The sequence below is a fragment of the Mus caroli genome, unplaced genomic scaffold (assembly GCF_978045245.1).
Source record: "Mus caroli unplaced genomic scaffold, Mus_caroli_1 scaffold_10, whole genome shotgun sequence".
Taxonomy (NCBI): domain Eukaryota; kingdom Metazoa; phylum Chordata; class Mammalia; order Rodentia; family Muridae; genus Mus; species Mus caroli.
The window spans coordinates 115740022-115759207 of NW_028227265.1; the positions used below are offsets into that span (position 1 = coordinate 115740022).

Here is a 19186-nt window from a genome sequence, read left to right on the forward strand (position 1 = left end):
ATATAGCTTTTTAGATTTTAAGTGCGAGTCGGTCTTACGGGACCTGGCGGTTAAAACACAGATCAATACTCACGACCTCTCTTTGTCCCAGGTCCAGAGAGACCAGACCAACCGGGGCTGTGAAGAGGGACCAGACCGCTTCAGGGGCACTCCAAGGCAAGTCCCTTCCGATCCCGCCTTAGAGTCCGCCTCCGCCTCCTTACAGACCCGACCAATGGAATGCAGTGTTTGACAGTAGGCGGAGTCGTACTACCCCACCCCTTGCAGAGCCTTAGCCAATGAAGATCGGGGCTCTGGCGGAGGAAGGCGCCCGCAGCCCCGCCCCCGAGCTCTGCCAATGGAAGGGCGCGAGGCGGTGCACCCGGGCAGAGCGCGGACCGCAGCGCGCGGGGCTCCGGGGGCATCCGCCGCTCGGCTCCGTCTGCGGGCTTCTTCCCCTGTCTTGTCCCGCTTCTGCGGCCGCGCTGCCGGGCCCTCGCGCGTTGGCGAGGTCGACAAGCAGCATGGCGGTGGAGGAAGAGGGACTGCGGGTCTTCCAGAGCGTGAGGATCAAGATTGGTGAGGACCGCGGTGGCGTGGGCAACTCCCCAGACCCCTGTTCTTGGTATCCGGCCCCGCTGGACCGGCTCCTCGTGTTTCCCCGCCTAGACTGCCCGGTTCTCCGTGGCATTGCGGGGGAGGCGGGACCTGTATTAGGGGGCGTCTGTTTGTGGGAGTGAGCGCGCGTGGTTGCCTGCGTGTGTCTGTGTGCGCAGCGCCGCTCCAGATCTCGGGCGCCTGACTTTACATGCACGAGCACGCGCGGATCCGTCTGGGTGCTCCCACTTCAGGGATCGGGTCTACTGATGTCAGTCTCCTGATGTCCTCTCCACAGTTGTGCGCAGCAACTTATTTCCCAAGGAGGGGGCGCCCCTTCACCCTTTCTCCTGCTGCAGGCTTTGAGGCCGTGCACGCGCGCGACCGTGTGTGTGTGTGTGTGTGTGTGTGTGTGTGTGTGTGTGTGGTGTGTCTGCGCGCTGCAGGCCTGGTGATGGAGCCACCAGCACCTCCCCCTCCTTTCATTGAGAACTGGCCGTGGGAGCTGTGGCTGGCAGGCCTGGCATTCAGGCTGCCCTGGACTGGTCCGGACTTCGGGACTTCGGCAGCAACGCTAGGAGCAGGGAGTGAAGTGGAACTGGAGAGATCTGGAAAGGACTTCCTGATTTTTTTTTTTTTTTTTAACCTGGAGATTTCGGTTTTCCCAGTTGTTGATTTTTTTTTTTTTTTTTTTATCTTGTGAGTGATGTGTGAGTCTACTTCCTTACAGTGGTTTTCTGAAGTGACCGTTACACATCAAGTCATTAACACACTGGGCAGGGGCCAATTTTCTTGGAAGGAATTCTGGGTCCTAGTGCACCGTTCCTGTAGTCTTTTCCCTCTGAACTGCGCCCCACATTACTGGCTTGTTCCCATGTGAAAAGGCCCCTAGTGGGTGGCAACAGTCACAGCCTGGTGTCAGTTGTTGATGACATTCGATGCTGTCTGAAGAATGCCAGCTACTCGCAATCAGCGTGTTGCTTCCTGTCCTCTTTATTTTGCTTTTGAATCATCGCCCGAGACAGTTTGATCTTTGGTTCAGAAGCGCTGCAGAGAGCATGTGGTGTTTGGGCTGGAGCAGAGGGCACGGGAGGGATTTCTCTTGCTCTTATGCCTGGAATTGCTGTCAGTTTCCATCTGAGGAAAGGGGCTGCTTTCTGTCCTCTGTGGGCAAAGACTACTTGTGTGAGGGTGGCCAGCTTCAGTTTCCTTCAGCCAGATCCTCTGACCAAGTGAGTCCACCAGGCTCCAGGGGTGCTGTGCCCTTTTGCTCAAGGATCTGGGGAGGTTGCTGTGGAATACTGCTGGGGCAGAATCAGGTCAGTTGGTGACAAGGGTCCAAGACTTTCTTTCCCTTTCAGTACAGTGTGCTTGCTTCAGTCCTAGCATCGGCTACTGCGCACACAGGGAAAGGCTTTAGTTCCATTCAAACAAAGAGGATTTATTTTCCAGAATGACATAGTAAGTAAGACAGGAGGGAAGAAAAGACTCCAGTCTGTCTGCCGGAATCGGGTCTTCACTAGGGTAGCAGCAGAGGGTACAATTCAGAAGGTCCCTCCTCCGTTGCTAGACGTTGAATAAGGGTATGACTGGAGCCTTCATTGCCTCTGACTGCATAGGGGGATGGTAGCAGTGAGTGAGGTTGGGTAGAGGCGTCCCTGCCTTATCTTTCCCCATCATTTTTTCTCAAGGGTATTTACCTGCAGGGCTGCTCAAGAGGGGTGGCCCTGTGCTCTCCGGATGGTGTATGCAGGGAACATTGTAGCTCTGCAGATAGATCCTGCCCTCTCTGGATAGAGTATGCAGGGAACATAGCTCTGCAGATAGATCCTTCCTTCTGTGTCTGAGCACAGATGTGTGCTGGGTTCACCTTTTGGAATGCAGAAAACATCGGTAGCAACTGGATTGGGTTTGGTGTTTCTTGGCTGCCCTGCTTGTCTGATATCACTGGGGTCCCCAGGGAAATCCTATCAGAAGAACAGGACTCCTAGCCAGGTGGGTTAGGTAGCTGGGCTTCCAGTGTGCTTTATAAAAAAGCCTAGCAACAGAGGAGGGACCTCTTGGGTTTTCCTTTGCATTTCTGGTTTGTGGTCATATCACTCAATGATTTACATCTGCCCGAAGTGTCACTAGTCGTGACACTAGTTGACTTGAGGGCAGAAGTATTCACCCTTTCTGACCCTGATTTTCCTTCTCAGTTTTTGTCTCTGTCTGTCTGTCTCTGTCTCTCTCTCTCTCTCTCTCTCTCTCTCACACACACACACACACACACACATCACCAGAGTCACTCCTCTCTGAGCCTTGTCTCCAGGCATGATGGCTTCCAGCAAGCCTTCTGGTGACTTCCAGGCTGACCTAGATGAACCTCTTTCATGTCACATCCATTTCCCCATCTGAATAAAGCAAGAGTCCAAAGGGGTGGCTGCATCCAGAGGGAATACACAAGACTGTCATCTGTCCTAGTCATCACTCTTCCCCCACCCAGAGAAGTTCCCAAGAAGGAAAGAGAGACAATTGCCCCGAAAAGCTTACATGCAGATAAACACCATTACCACGGCTGTGGCTACGAACGCAGGGAAGGGGCTGATGTTATGAGGTCTGCCCTCTACTTGTTGGTTTTAGAACGGAAGGTAGTACTTGGTTTCACCAGAAATGAATCTCTCTGTTCTCCTTCCTCTTTCTCATTCCATCTACATTTTGCTCATACAGCAGACAAAGCCACATAAAAGCATCCTAGTAAGAATACTGAGCACCTCCAGTCTTGTCTTGAGGGATCTGTTGCTTCTCCTTTGAAAGTTGCGTGGTTATTTAGATGTGCTCTCCCATGCACTTAGAATTGTTAAGCATCTTTGGTAACAATTACTGCTTTGTTACAACCATCTTCAGCCGTCACATGGGACTGACCCACGCTTCCTTGAGGCTGCTGTATTGAGGAAGTGTGTAGCCCAACTCTCTAGAGCCAGTGCTGGCCTGTGATTGGGCGAATAGCTGTGGCCAGAGCTCATCTGCCCAGCAATGCTATTTTGGGCCTGGTGTTCCCTAGGGTTGCAATATAGCTTTACTTCCCAGTCGCGTTTTCCTTTCTCACAGTATTTATTATTTGTTTTTTAAAAAGTGCTCCCTTGATAAAAATGTTTAGTGCAAGAGCTAATTATCATCTGTCAAGTAATAAATAAAAATTTAAAATTCCGGCTTTGTATTCCCAGGCCAGAAATGCTCTCTTGCGCTGTCACAAACAGCCTTGCTCATTTTCTTTCCGTCGAGGTCTCTACTGAGCTCCCTAAACCCCCAGGAAGCCAGGCCCTGCATTCTGCTCTCCCCTGGACTCTTGGGTGACTCCGAACTTTCTGCCTGAATAGCCTAGCAGCCATTCTGCATCCTCACTGAGGCTCCATGTTCTGGCCCTAAAGTTAGAGTGTGACTGTGGAGAAGTACAGGGGCAAGCAGGGCATAAAAATGGTAGCTCCTTCCACTGAGCAGGGTTGGGTTGCTGTGGACCAGGGCTAGTTTCCTGCCTAGGTGTTCTCCCTAGGTGTTCTTCCCTGGTGCTCTCGCTCAGTGCTCTTCCTCAGTGCTGTCTGTCAGGGCTCTCCCTCAGTACTCTCCCTCAGTGCTGTCTGTCAGGGCTCTCCCTCAGTACTCTCCCTCAGTGCTGTCTGTCAGGGCTCTCCCTCAGTGCTGTCTGTCAGGGCTCTCCCTCAGTACTCTCCCTCAGTGCTGTCTGTCAGTGCTCTCCCTCCGTGCTGTCTGCCAGTGCTCTCCCTCAGTGCTGTCTGTCAGTGCTCTCCCTCAGTACTCTCCCTCAGTGCTGTCTGTCAGGGCTCTCCCTCAGTACTCTCCCTCTGTGCTGTCTGTCAGTGCTCTCCCTCAATGCCAGTGCTCTCCCTCAATGCTGTCCCTCAGTGCTCTCCCTCAGTGCTGTCCCTCAGAGCTCTCCCTCAGTGCTGTCTGTCAGTGTTCTCCCTCAGTGCTCTCCCTTAGTTCTCTCTCTTAGTGCTGTCTGTCAGTGCTGTCTGTCAGTTCTCTCCCTCGGTGCTGTGGTGCTGTCTGTCAGTCAGTGCTCTCCCTCAATGCTTTCTGTGAGAGCCTCCCTTGCCTTTCTGCTGACAACAAAATCTAACCAGAAGCAGGAGGAGCCAGTGAAATGAGGCTGTGCAGAAGTGAAATATGGCAACAACAGGGGCATGCCCGGCTGGTCAGTCGTGAGGAGGCAGCAGATGCCAAAGCCCCAGATTAAGGGCTGGAAGCTCAGGGCTCCAGTCAGCCCACTGAGCAAAGTCACCATCTCCACTGGCCACAGTGTATTGACACCAGGGCTGCTGTGGGTCACAGCAGGCCATGGACCTGCAGGGGGCGGGTGTGCTTCATGGGGCTAATACAGTCGTCATGGCTGGCCCATGCTGGGTTCCAAGAGAAGAGGTGTTTTGTGAGTCGTGACCACGGCCTTTGTGTATAGTAGTTTCTGGGTCTGGCTTCAAGAAGATGCCACGTGGGCCAAATGTGGTTATTGGCATGAGAGACTTTAGATTCTCTTGGGCTCTCTCATGCTAAATTTAACTTGGGTATTCCATTAACCGAGCTCAGCTCAGCTGCCTGTGGTATTTTTGACTGCCTGGGACTAATGTGCAGATCTAGGCTGTACCTGTGGAAGACATGAAGCTCAGGCTGGACCCTTCACCTCACTGAGGTGGGTGGGGCAGAGAATGCAGATCCCAAGGGAGGGCTTTGTGCATGTTTCTCTCATTAAAGGTTTTTTAAAAATACTATTTTGTGTGTGTGTTTTTGTGTTTTTGTGTGTTTGTGTGTGTGTGTGTGTGTGTGTGTGTACACATGCATGCCATACCTGCAGAGGGCAGAAGAGGGTATTGGATTTCTTAGAGATATTATTGCCTGCAGTTGTGAACTGCTCAGCAATACTGGAAACTGAACTCAGGTCCTCTGGGATAACTGCAAGTGCACTAAGCCTCCCAGCCTATCTCGTTATTTCTAAATTCTCACAACCTTGTGACATGGGTGTCCATGAAGGGAGAATGAATATGAATATATATATATATATATGTACAAGCATATCCAGCCCGTGTCACCCCTGAGCATTTCCTGTCAGCTCACAAGGCTAATTACTTAAACTATAATCTTAGATTTGATTGGTGGCTACTGGAGGGCTGAGGAGGAGCCTCGGAGGGAGGAGCAGCTGCTGTTGAGGGTGGGGGATGCAAGGGGCACGGGTCCTTGCTGTAGCTACCAGGGCTGAGCTGATTTCAGTGAAGGCTGACCAGCTCTGAAATTCACTGACCAATGGCTTCAGGACTTGATCTTTGAGGTGCTGTAAGATTGAATAAGAGAGACCATCTGAGGTGACACGCAGTAGCCCTAAAGTGAGGATCCGTGGCGGCCATTACCCGAAAGGCAGAAAATATTTTGATTTGATTCCCCGAAGCTGATTATGTATTTGAATGCATAAGCTATGCATGTGTACACACACTGAGGAATTTGCTGCAGTTGGCTGAGGGCAAGCCATGTTGACGTGTGATTATGAAAATATTTAGTATGATGCATAAATTCCACTTCCTGGTGGCTACCAGTGAAATGGAAGCTGACTTTGTTTGTGGAACGCAAAAAAATAAAAAATAAAATAAAATAAAAAAGGACATTTGCAAATGGCCTTTGAAGCCCAGGTGGCTGAATGACCTTGGAGATGGGCCGGCTGAATTTTAGGACCAGGGCTGCAGACAGCCAATGAAGAGAGGAAGTGATGGTTCCATTCTTGGACCCAGAAACTCAAGATAGGGTAGTGGCTGGTTCTTGATACCACTGCAGTTTTAGATGAAGTGACATTTATCTGAGTGGAGTGTGACGCTTCTGTGAACCCAGCTTACTGACAGCAGATACACTAGGGACTAGAGCATTGAGGACAGAGGCGGTGTTTCCTGTATAAGCTGAAGCTGTTGGTTCTGTTAATCTGTATGAGTTAGAGTGCGGCCTACGCAGTGCACAAAGAGAGGACTAGACTTGATTAGCAGATAGGCTAGCAGTATGAAGAGAGGTGACTTTGCCCTTGAAGAGAGGACGCCATGCATACATGGGTCCCAGCATCTCTCCCTGCCTCTGATATTGTGAGGCATTGGCTGGTAGTGCATATAAAACTGGGCACAGATGACTCGCCTGGAGGTTCCAACATGGCGAGTAGATGGAGCCTCCCAGCTCTGACAAGACGGTGATTGCGTACAGATGAGCTCTCTGCCCATCCCCGTAGCCAGCACTTAAATGAACAGATATAAAAAGTAGCTAGTTGAAAGGTTGGCATATCATGGGGCATCCACTGAGGGACAAGGGACGTTGTCTCTGGGCCAATTGAGCACCGTATCTTGTTGCCTGGGGTCCCGCTTTGGTGTCTCCTCATCGTGACGAGGCCATGAGGGGGTGACCCCACAGTAGTAAAGCTCTTCTTACGGTTGAAGACTGTTGCTCAGTATTCCAGTTGGGCTCTTGTTAAGAAAACAATTCACTTTCATATCTCAAAGCGGTTCAGAGCAAGGCTCTCCTTCCGTCCCCGAGTCAACTCTTGGGGTTTGCTCCGATGCCAAGCCTACCATGGCAGTGCCCCAGTAGCAGCCACTGCCCTTAGAGCTTTGAGGAGCTGAGGGCACACGGATACACACGGAGGATGGTTGTGGTCCTGCCAGGTGTTTCTCACGTCTTATCCAAGGCTCAGAGAAGCCAGAGAGCCTCCCACTCAGTTGTTCAATGCTGAGTATCTGCTTTACAGGGTCTGGGAGTCTTCATGATTGGCAAGGAGTGAACCCTGTGAACTTGCCCTGCAAACAAGAGTGGATAGCCTCCCAGTGGCATGCCCTTCCTTCTCAGTACCTTTTGTCAGCAGCCTTCATGGGGCTAGTCCGTGGAGAATAGTCTCCACTGTGACCAATACTGGCGTCAGCAGGTGGCATGGAGCAGAGAGAGAGAGCGCCGAGGAGTCGATGTCTGGGGTGACCATTTGCAAATCCTGCCCTGGCCAAGCAATGTCTTGTCCACTGGAAAGCTTCAGACCAACATCACAGAACATGACCACTAAGAGATGTCTCTCTTCTCAGCCTTGGCTTCCAGGGTGCTCGATCTTACCCTCTTACCCACTCTCTCCGCCTGCCCCGTGCCAGGAAAACCCATCTGGAGAAGAAAGCATGGCTTTGGCAAGCGGAAAGCGGGTGGAGCTCACAGTTCAGTTCAGGGAGAGGAGGTACCTCAGCCCCAAGACCCACGTCTCTCTGGGCATCTGCTCTGTTTTGGCTCTGGCTAACTTGGGATTTTCCAAGGCTGGGGTCAGACTGGGGCACAGGGCTTTTAGTCCAGGAACATGAGGTGCTTCCGGAAAATTCATCCGGGTAGGCCCCGAAGGTCCTGGTCAGCCTGCACTTTTGTCTTGAGGATGGGATGAAGACCGTGGAGGGGCTGGTTTTCCCACGGCCTTTGGGGTGAGGGCCGGGCTGGGGAATTCCAGACCCTCAGAGCTGCAGATGGCATACTTAGCCTCCTTGGGGAGTCTTGCTGAGCTGGCCTGAAGCCCTCCATGCAGGCAGACTGCTGCAGGATGGAATTCTGGGAAAGCACAGCCACCACATAGCCTGGAGAGGACGCCACCTCTTGTCCCTATGGCTTATTTCCAGTTCAGAGTCTGTAACAGATTTTCATCTGTGCAGCAGCCTCAGCCGGCTCCCTGAAGAGAGAACGCGGTTGTGCTTCACATCCCTTGAGCCAGGACCTAGACTGGGGTACGGGAAGAAGGAAGCAGGCTGCCAGCCTCCAGCCAGAAGGGACAGTGAAGATATCCATTCCCGAGTGTCAAGGCTGTCTCTTGACCATCAGATCAGTGAGGTTGTTGACCTGGGAACACACAATGGGGCACTTCCTCCACCCTGTAAAGTGGAGTCCTAGTGGCTGGAGCCGTGCCCCTGGGCTTGTGTCTCCTGACACTTGACACCACTGAGGTGGGAGGTGGGGATGGAGAACTGATCTGTATTCATGAGACCAGCATCCAGGTTAGCGCAAAGGGCCATTTTGAGGTGTCATCTTATGATATAGTTAGGACCCCATTTACATATGCATGTGTGTGTGTGCATGTGTTTATGTGTGTGTGTGGCCACCTGTAGGGCAGACCGGCATGCCCCAGTATGCACAGTGTAATAATTGTATTGAGGGTTTGGACACTCAGTCTGCTTTATGTTGGTTTATACTTTTCCCCCAGGATTCCTAACAAGAGTGAGTCCGACCTGGCACTATGACATTTGCAGAGTTTAAAGTAGTCCTTATTTTCACACAGTCCATTATTTTTCCTGTCACCTGCAATGGGCGGGGCTTTTCCACCTGTGGGCAGGGCTGAGAGCCCTTCCTAGATAGAGCTTGCCTCCCATACTATGTCTTTGATGTTTGGATGCACCTGCCAGTTCTTCCACTGCCCACACCGTGAGTTCTTTTCCCACAATTGTTTTGGGATTTTACATATTTTATATTTGTGTGGCACACTCATGTTTCTTCTTCTTCTTTTTTTTTTTAAGATTTATTTATTTATTACATGTAAGTACACTGTAGCTGTCTTCAGACACTCCAGAAGAGGGCGCCAGATCTCGTTACGGATGGTTGTGAGCCACCATGTGGTTGCTGGGATTAGAACTCTGGACCTTCGGAAGAGCAGTCGGGTGCTCTTACCCACTGAGCCATCTCTCCAGCCCCCACACTCATGTTTCTAGGCTCACAGCTTAGTGGGGTTTTTTGTTTTGGATTCCTTCTGTTGGTTTCTACTCTCTTATATGGTCTTTGGCGGGCAGGAGCCAAGACCCAATCTTCTAAGCAGCTTGCTCAGGAAGCCCTAGTGAGACCCGAGTAACTGTAGGGCAAGCCTGAATCCTTAGCTCTGTGAAGGAAGCCACGAGCAAGCCATGTCCAGGGATCCCAGGCAGATACGAGCCATAGCCTCTTGGTGAGAAGCAGGAAATGGTTGCCTGCAGATCGCTGGGTTTTGACAGTCATTTTGGGTGGTGCGTGGACAGTTTCTACCCATAGGTTGTTTCAGGCAGAGATGGTGCAGACTCCTGGGTCAGGTGGACTCTTAACTCTTAAGAAGATGAATGAAGGCCCAGCCTGGACACCCGGCCTCTTTGAGCTGTGCTGGACGCACAGGCCCCTGGCTATTTCTGGGCTGTAATTCTGCTGCAGCAGTTCCCTTGAGGAGTCCCGCAGGCAACATCTGAGACATTAGTGTGGCTGCCGCGCTCCCCAGCTGGTCCCATCCGTCTGGAATCTGTGACATTCCTTTTGCTCTTCATCACTTCCTGCTCCGGGCAGCCCTGCGTTCAGTGTTTGGAGAGAGCTGCTCAGTATTGGAACCCAAGAATGTGTTTATGCGTGTCCTGACTGGAAATGAAGGGTCACGTGGAAAGAAGGAAAAAAATTTCACTGTTTTTGCCTAGTGTCTTGATTCAAATTTTTGTTCATGAAGTATCTCTCATGATTTCTGTAGGGAGAGTTTTTCCTCCTTTCTGGGTCCCATAATTTTCTCCAGAGGACTAGAGGAGCATGTCAGGAGGGTTTGGCAGGCAGAGGACGCCCACAGGGTCTCATGCCCCGAGTCAAACACCCCTTGCTTATTTCTTGTGGCTGTCACTCTCAATAGTGTAGCTCACCCTGCCCTCCCAGGCCCAGCTCCCACTCCATGGAGGCCACCCACCTCAGGGCTGGACTATAGCATCTCTGTAGCTACCCTGCCCCTAGTGGTGTTGTGGACATAAGAACAGTTTGCTGTGGTTCTGTTGCTGATAGGCCGAGAGGGTCTGGAAACTTATGGGCTGGGCAGGGTCTCGAGGCAGATCAGCTGCTTTGGCTTGGGAATAGGATGAGCAGGGTTACAGTTGTAGCTTTCTATGTTTGGATTCTGGTGCGTTTCAGACTGCCTGGCTACCTAGGGAATGCAGAGCAGGTGTTGCCTGGGAAGGTTCTGACATCATCAGGAGGCTACCCACAAGCATCATGGTTTGAGCTCTGATTCCCGCTAAGATGCCTCCTCAGCGTGCATGGCCCTTGCCGTCAGGGCAAATGAAGAGTGTAGGGCAGCCCTTCTTCCAGAGTGGACATCAAAGAGAGGGTTCAGAGGGAGACCAAGAGGGCACGGGGGTGGGGAGGGGTGGTGGTGAAGTGGAAACTTCTAGTGTCTTTGGAAAGTTAGTTATGTCAAATGATGTTTTGCTGGGGCACACAGGTGAAAGGATGTCCTGCTACAGCACACATGGGAAAGAGTGTTTTCCTGAAGCAGTCACAGGTGAAAGATATTTGGCCATGGCAAACACGTGAAAGGACATTTGATGAAGGAGTATAAATAAGACCCATCGGCACAGGGAGAAGAGCACGGAGATTTGGTGTGCTCCACCCCAATATTCTTTGCTAAAGACACACATGCATTGGTTTGCCTTACATAGCATTGTTGAACTCAACTGGTGGTAACGCTGCCATTAAGAGAAGCTCACCCAAGAACTGCGTGCGAGGTTCCTGTTGCAGCTTGGTGCTTCTGAGGCCTCACCTTAGGCCGGTTGGCAAGCCTGGCAGTTTCTTCAGGATTGAACTACATCTGCCTGGTGTTTGCTTGCTGACAGGACTGGACGGCAGCTGTAGATTCTTGCTTGGTGTCTGCCTACCTAGAGGCCTGGTCTGGAGCTGTTAAGTCGTATTTGGTGTTTGCTCAAGGACAGAACTGCTGCCCAAGAAGATTAAGCTGGCCCCCCAGAGAACTATTGCTGAACTGGTCCATTTCCCCCATAGCCTAATAACTTTTCTCTCCCACTGCCTCTGCTGGGTGGGGCCTAGAGGAGAGGCTGAGCCCTTCCTTATTAAAAGTAGGTTGCAAAAATGTATGCCTACCATGGGGTTTCCCTAGGACCTTTGCCTCGCTGATCATAAGCTGATGTCTAGGGCCCTGTCATTCTTACCTGCTGGCTCTAAGGTGTCCTGTTAGCCCCAGCTTTGCTGCACATGGCTGAGAAAGCTATGGCTTCCATCAGGTCAGACTGAAAACCTGGAGGAGAGGGCTGTTTTGGTGTCTTGTGTATACTTGTCCTTTAGCACCTGTCGCCTTATTCCCACCCCAGGAGCAGTTCCACCTAATGCACAACAAAATTGGCGCTGCCCTCTGTGTCTCTGCTGAGTACCACCCCAGTGAGTTTGGAAGGAAGCGCATCCCGAGGGGAAGTCTTTCTCTGATGCAGGGGTTTTATCTGGGAATTTTACCCACCAATTTTCACTTGGTGATGGCTGGGACTCCTGATTGTTACATGGGCATCCATGGGGCCTGGGGTCCTGAGGTGAACAGCATGATGGGAGAAGACTGGTATGGGGACATTGTTGGATGTCTGGTGAGCACCAGAAATGTATCAGACTCCAGTCCTCCTCAGGAAGTGGAGTATCACATTACTGTCAGTCATATTTTGGGAGCAGGGAGCGAAGGTCTCTCTGCACACTGTGCTGGAGAAAAGACTCCAAATCTGTGTACTATGTAACTGACACTTTGCAGTCTTGGGGTGTGGACCCAAGTGAGAGAGGTGTGTGAAGTGTCCCAGCTGGGTGACCTTCGCGTGCTGCTGGATGGCGACCTTTGCATGTTACTTGAGCTTTCTGTGCCTTGGCTTCATATCACACAATGAGAATCCTAAGTGCTCCTTCCTAGTAGCATTGCAGACTGGATAGTTTGCGAAGTGCCACTTCCGTGTGGGCACAGAATAAGTTGAGCCCGATGTTGTCATTGCTCTCTTCTGGTTTCTTATCTCACCCAGGAGCCATGTGGGGGTTGGTGAGGGCCAGTGTCTGCTCAGGGTCACAGGACTACGGGTGAGCTGAGGCCTGGGCTGTGGGTAACCAGGCAAAAAGCTTCCTAAGAGTACAGAGTTTTCTTGGTGAGTGGGCACTGTGTGTGGGCTTGGGGTGGGAGGGTTAGGGATTTGTGAGCCCCCTCCCCCAAACCAGAACCTGTCCTGTCTGCCATGCAAATCCTCTGTGTCCTACATTAGCTGACCTTGTTCAGATACCTTCCATGGTGTGCTCTGACCTACCATGAAGTGCTAACCTCAATGTGGCCTTGTGTCTATGTGCAGTGTCCGTAGAGTGTCTGTTGCAGTGCAGAGGCAGGGTGTGGAGTTGTGCATCAGGCTGCTTTCCCAGTAGCTGTGACTGGACTCCTGGACACTGGTGAGGAAACAGTGGCAAGGATACTGAAGCTGAAGGAAGCACTTGAGTGCATGTAGCAGGTAGCACACAGCCACTTAGCATGCCTTTAGATTGATTTCCTGGACTAGCCTGTCGCCATCTCTATTATGTAGGCCGTCACACCAACAGATGCAGTGTGCTATGGTAAGAGTGTCCCTGAAGGCCTGTGTATCAGACGCATGATCTCTAGGTTGATGCACCAGGAGGACAGATCTTTAGCGAGTGGGGCACGGAGGATGCTAGGGCCCTGAGTCCCCTTTTCTTGGCCATTCTCGGCTAGGAGGCAAACAGCTCTGCTTCTTCACACGATCTATCCATGGTGTGCTAACACACACCCAATGTGCAGCAGGAACCTCCAGAATGGAGCAAAGTCAACCTCTCTGTAAGGCGAGGGACATGGAACACAGTTTATTTTGCAGAATTTCAGAGTGTTCTCAAGTTGAGCCTAGCGTAGAGCAGACCCTGCATGCCATATAGCCTATGTGGAAGGCAGGGTCAGCTCTCAGCACCGGGTCCCAACATAGCTTAGAGCAGACCCTGCATGCCATATAGCCTTTGTGGAAGGCAAGGCCGGCTTTCAAAACCGGGTCCTAGTGCTGCACTGAGGCTCTTGCCTGCTTTCTCGTTTTGGCAGTCTTGCCCCCAGCAAGGCTTACTTCAATGGCTCAACCAGGATACCCAGTGACACTCCTCCACAGGGGTACAAAGGCAACAGATACCTCAGTGCCCACAGACAGGAACACAGTGCCTTGGCCACCTACAGTGAAGGCTTCAGGGGATCTGAGGAGATTTGGAGTTTGCCAGACCTTGGCTCTGTGCACCACATAGCAGCCTGTCCCTGGAACTTGTCTTTCTTGCCCAGGCCTGTAGCTGCCCACAAAGACTGGGTGACCTGCTCATAACACTTCAACTCCAGAAATACCAGGAACCTCCCTGACTAGTGTCCCTAACTCTCCGGGGCAAACTGGGTCATTTTGTCATTGATGATTTTAGAAGTAGGGCTGCTGAGAAATTGACACGGGGGTGGGGCGTGGGAGGCAGTGTGTTCCATGTGGCTTAAAGGCCACAAGAATAAACTATTATATTTTTCAGGGTAAAATAAGGTCTGGGTTCATCACGGTCTTAGCAAGCAAATGGCCAGTTTTTAATGGGTGGTGTTCATGCGGGCTGTCAGAGCTGGGAAGTGCTGAGTCCTGGCCCCTTCCCTCTTACCCTCAAATGCATAAAACCCATATGTCCCTTAGCTCTTTCCAAGATAGTTTTGGACTCAAGTCTAATAAAGGAAACCTCAGGAAATCCAGAATAGAAAGCACATGGCTAGAGGAAGTTCATCTTAAGCTCCACAGATGAGTTAGTGGTTTGTCTTTCTAATAGTGCTACACACCAGTCAGGTCGCTGAAGTCAAGGGGTGTCTCACCCACTCAGGGAGCATCCACTTGGAGCCTGGAAATGCAGGTTAAGGGTTTATGGTGTTTAATGAGCTCATGGGTATCTGGCATCAACTATTTTTCTAAGCTGGGCCTGGGTCTGTCTCTCTCTCTCTCTCTCTCTCTCTCTCTCTCTCTCTCTTTTTCCCCTCGGCTTCTCAGCAGTGCGCCGCGCTCTGTGTTGCGTTAGTACCTCCTTTTCTTCATGAGCAGCAGCTTACAGGGACACCGCTGCTGGCATGCTTGCTTCCCAGGGTGTCTGCCTGTGGCTGGAGCCTGTGCAGTAGCCCCCCGGCCCGAGTCTCCACGCCTGGGTGCCAGTGCTTCCTGAAAGTGGAGTGAACAGCCTTGTAGGAGAACGCAGTGGAGGAAGGAGCCTGAGGTCATGGAGGTGATGGCTTTAGGACAAGTGACCACCAAGAATCATTCATGGGGCTGGTGAGCTGGCTCAGGGACAAGCGCACCCGCTGCTCTTCTGGAAGTCCTGTTCCCAGCACCCACATGGTAGCTGACAACCATCTCTAAAGGGGTCTGATGCTCTCTTCTGATGTGCAAATGGACATGCAGACAGAATGCTCCGACAATAAAAGAGAACACAAAAAGCATTGCTTGTATTCTGATTCCTGTCTGCTAGATAGTAGGGCCCAGTATCCTTGTCAGGCTGCCCCACTGTTGTAATGGGTCAGCTGTTACCATAGCCTGGCCACTTGGTGCTCTTAGGGCTTCATGGCATCCCTATGCCCCTCCAGTCTTCTGTCTTGCCCTGGACACCCTCCATCTCTCATTTCTTTTTGGAGTACGAGGAGAGATCCTACTCTTTTCCTGTAACACCTACAAAAGAGACCTGCTATTCTGGTTTGCATTGGAATGACCCCCAGTGGCTCAGTGACCCTCTAGAAACACATCTGTAGCTTGTCCCTGATGGCCGACTTACAGTTAAGGTGTTTGGAGGAGCTATGCAGTTAGAAGTTATTTGGGATAAAAGGCAGTGCCTGCCGGGGTTACATTGGCGTGGTACTCTGACAGGCTGGATGCTCTGTGGGTGGGAGGTGGCATTTCCTCTGTGAGAGCATCAGCCAGTATAACTCAGTTTGTGGTCCAGTGGTGGATGGCATCAGCAGGTGCTAGTCTTGGTGGTTCTTGCAGCCCTAACAATGATGGTGTCTGTATGCATGGTGAATACATACTCTTGGCTTGTGGCTTGATCCCCCTGTGCAGGTCCTGGTCTGGGCTAGAATTTCATCCATATGGATGAAAAACTCCTCAGGTGGTCCCCCACTCTCCAGCAAGCATGAGACAGACGCGGATGTGTTGAATTCAAGTGGTAATGCTTCTGTATAGACCCTCCCATGGCTGAGCAACCATTGCAAGCGCTATCTGTGTGGGCTGGGGACTGGGACACTAGGAGCCTGTGGCTCCTCAGCCTTACTGCTGTAGCGCCATGTAAGCAGACAGTATGTCACCGGGGAAGGGTGATGATGTCTGTGAAACCTTATTTATGGACACTGACATTTGGGTTGTATGTAATTTTCAGATGCTCTGAACTGTCTTTTTGATAAGGTTATTTTTGAACTCTAAAAGCCATGTCTGGAGAGATGGCTCAGTCAAAAAAGTGCCTGCCGGGGCTGGAGAGATGGCTCAGCGGTTAAGAGCGCTGATTGCTCTTCCAAAGGTCCTGAGTTCAAACCCCAGCAACCACATGGTGGCTTACAACCATCCATAATGAGATCTGATGCCCTCTTCTGGGTTTCTGAAGACAGCTACAGTGTATTTACATATAATAAATAAATCTTAAAAAAAAAATGCCTGCCATGCAAGTATAAGGGCTGGAGCTTAGCACCCAGGGGAAGTCTGGACACGAGAGCAGGGATACTCAGTCCTACATGGGATGTCTCCATCCTCTGTTCACGGCTCAGGGAACCCCATGGAAGAGACGGTGGAAAGAGCCATTGAGGATGGAGGACATCAAGGAAACAAGGCCTTCTGCACACACCAGGACATGTGCGCACGCGCGCGCGCACACACAAACACACACACACACATACACACGAACACACAGAGTCTGTGGCAGCATGCACAGGGCCTGCACAAGACCAAGCCAGATGGGGTCCTAGAACTGAGAGGAGAGGTAGGCACAAGCCCCACCCACAATCCAGAAGCAACCACCAATTGATAGCTGCTCACAAAGGAAGAATTCGTTTTCCCCCATGGAGTCCTATTGAGTATACAGTGTATAAACCGCACTTAAAGGCAGACCCCATACCCAGCAGATGGCCGACACCTAACAAACTTGATGGTAGTTTTGGAGGAATTTTGTTGTTATTTTGTTTTTATTTTTGTTTGTCTTACAGTGCTTTGCCTTTTTCTTTTTACCTTAGAGACCTTTTGCTTATCTACTATGTATGGTTCCCTATTCAGTTTGCATGGGTGTGAGTGTGTGTGTGTGTGTGTGTGTGTGTGTGTGTGTGTCTGTGTGTCTGTGTCTCAATGTCCACGTATATGACAAGTGCTTTTTCTTTGACTTTTCTCCTGTTTTGTTTCCTGTAATAATAATAATTTATTAATTAATAATAATTTATCTTATGATTTTAGGTGCCCCTTTGTATTTCAGTGAGAGAGAGGGGGAAGGAAGGGCTATGGATTTGGATGGATGAGGAACTGGGGAGGATCTGGGAGGAGTAGGGAGGGGAAACCATGATCAGCGTATAGTGTATGAAAAAAAATCTATTTTTAATTAAAAAAAAAAAAGATAACGTCCGGGCACCGTAGGCCACATCTGTCATCCTGGTGCTGGCTGAAGGAAGACCTCTGGGCTCACTGATGGGTTCCAGGTTCAGTGAGAGACACCGTCTCATGACATGATGTGGCAGGGACTGAGGAAGATGCCTGGTGTTGACTTTAGTCCTCCACATGCATGCACATACATGATTAGGCATACCCATTCTCTCTCTCTCTCTCTCTCTCTCTCACACACACACACACACACACACACACGAATGTTTACCCTCCACACACATACACAAACAAATGAAAAAAGCCATTTTTATGTTGCTTTGGCAAAGACAGTACTTGACTTGGGGCTTCTGTCTGTCTTGCCAACCCCAGCACTAGAGTCTAGATGTAGGGCAGCCTGTGACCTGAGGGTGGGGGCCCTGGACTCCATGCTTCTCAGCCCCCGATTCTCCAGGATCTGGGCCACTGGTTTCTGCTTTCATGTTGGATTCAGGTCGTTTCTTTTTCTTGACTCACTAATATTTCTGGTTAGAGAAGGAATGTTGTTCCTCGGTTCACATTTAGACCATGGCTAACGGGAGGCCACTCAGTGTCTTGTGATCATGAGAGTCTGGCTTAAGGGCTTGTACCCTGCCCTGACATAGGCCTCTGCTCTCTCAGAGTCTAAACTTTTTTTTTTTTTTTGGTTTTTCGAGACAGGGTTTCTCTGTATAGCCCTGGCTGTCCTGGAACTCACTTTGTAGACCAGGCTGGCCTCGAACTCAGAAATCCGCCTGCCTCTGCCTCCCAAGTGCTGGGATTAAAGGCGTGTGCCACCACGCCCGGCTGAGTCTAAACTTTTTAAGGGAAGGTTCCATGCCCTGTTCTATAAGCTTTGGGACCCGGTTGCCCTTAGCTATGCCGTGAAAGCAAAACTTGGAAAATCAAAGGATTAGGGAAAAACCAGAAGCAGGGGGCAAACAATTCTGTGAAGTATGTCGGCTGGAGTTCTTGCTGCAGAAAAGTTGTGAGCCAGAAGCATGAAGATTCTTGGGCTAGTAGGAGGTGAAGCTGTTTATTTCAGTCTGGTTAAGAGGTGGGCAGCCCTGGTATAAACTCTTTGCTACTATGGTGTAAGCTCCTTGCCACGTCACCAGTATGTGGTATGTGAAGCCACCACCCACTTCTTTGCTTTCATCTTTTAGGGGTAAGTCACATGGCTCCTGAGACTGAGTGTGCTTAGCAGAGCTCAGCTTGTGAGACATGGATGATTGTGAGATAGAGTTATTGCAAAGCATGCTCAGGCCTTCCCAGAGAGGACTGTTCCTCTTTAGTACTGGAGTGAGCTGGTGGTTCCCGGGCAGGGCCAATGCTAGACAACATACTCCGCTTGGCCTCGCCTCTCCTCGCCTTATGCTGCGCGTGTTGCTTGCTGTCTTGATGCTTGCAGGGCAGAAGGCTTACAAAGCAGGTAGAGTCATGCAGGGATGTCCCTGTGAGGGTGCCATGATAGCAACCTCAGGGAGGACTCAAGTCCCCTTGCCTAACATCAGAACTACCGGAGACCCCCAAACAGCCCCGGAGACCCCCAAACAGCCCCAGAGCAGAATCAACTCACCATATCCCTGAGCTGGGCTGGGTCGACTTCCATTGAGAACTTTTGGAAAGCTGATGAGGGATCAGGTGGGAGGGGGAAGGGGGGAGAAGCAAAGTGTGTTTCTTTCCTCAGGTTCTACCCTGAGTCCTCCCTCAGTCCTACCCCAGGCAACTGTTGCTCTAGGTCTTTGCTGGACGTCTATGTATGTATATGGGGCCACAATGGTAGGTGAGGTTTGCATGATCACTGTAGAAAGTTTAGGGGAAGGCAGAGAAGCAAAGTTAAAAAAGCATAGAGCTGTAGTTCCACACTGGGGTGCCTTGTGCCTAGAAGCCTAACACTTTCTTTTGGAGCACCGGGCATTGTTTGTGGGTGTCTGAGAGCTGGGGTGTGTTCACTGGGTGGTTTGAGCCCCACTTACGGAGGTTGTCTTGTGCATTTCCAAGTTAAGCATAGATGATGTCCCCAGCTTGTGTTGAGGGAAGACCCTCTTATCTAAGCACCTTCTAAATGCATGTGTGACCTAGCTACATGCTGACCTTGCATGTGGCCAGGAAGGTACTTGCAGAGATCTAAGGCCCTGTTACTGTTCAGACAAGGACCTGCCAGGGTTTGTTTTTGGTTTTTGGTGGGC

At 50.9% G+C, this 19186-nt stretch overlaps 1 protein-coding gene across 2 annotated transcripts in view; it reads left to right on the forward strand.

Annotated features, from left to right (window-relative positions):
- The first annotated feature begins 356 nt into the window (after positions 1-356).
- Rasa3 (RAS p21 protein activator 3) overlaps positions 357-19186 on the forward strand; it is a 111825-nt gene continuing 92995 nt past the window's right edge. The window contains exon 1 of one of the 2 annotated variants that reach the window (XM_085844165.1): positions 357-558. In XM_085844165.1, coding sequence (XP_085700291.1) covers positions 504-558 — 55 coding nt within the window. In that variant the 5' untranslated portion in view covers positions 357-503. Of the gene's footprint in view, positions 559-12430; positions 12507-19186 lie in introns of those variants that run through there. The other variant, XM_085844166.1, reaches the window with a different exon arrangement.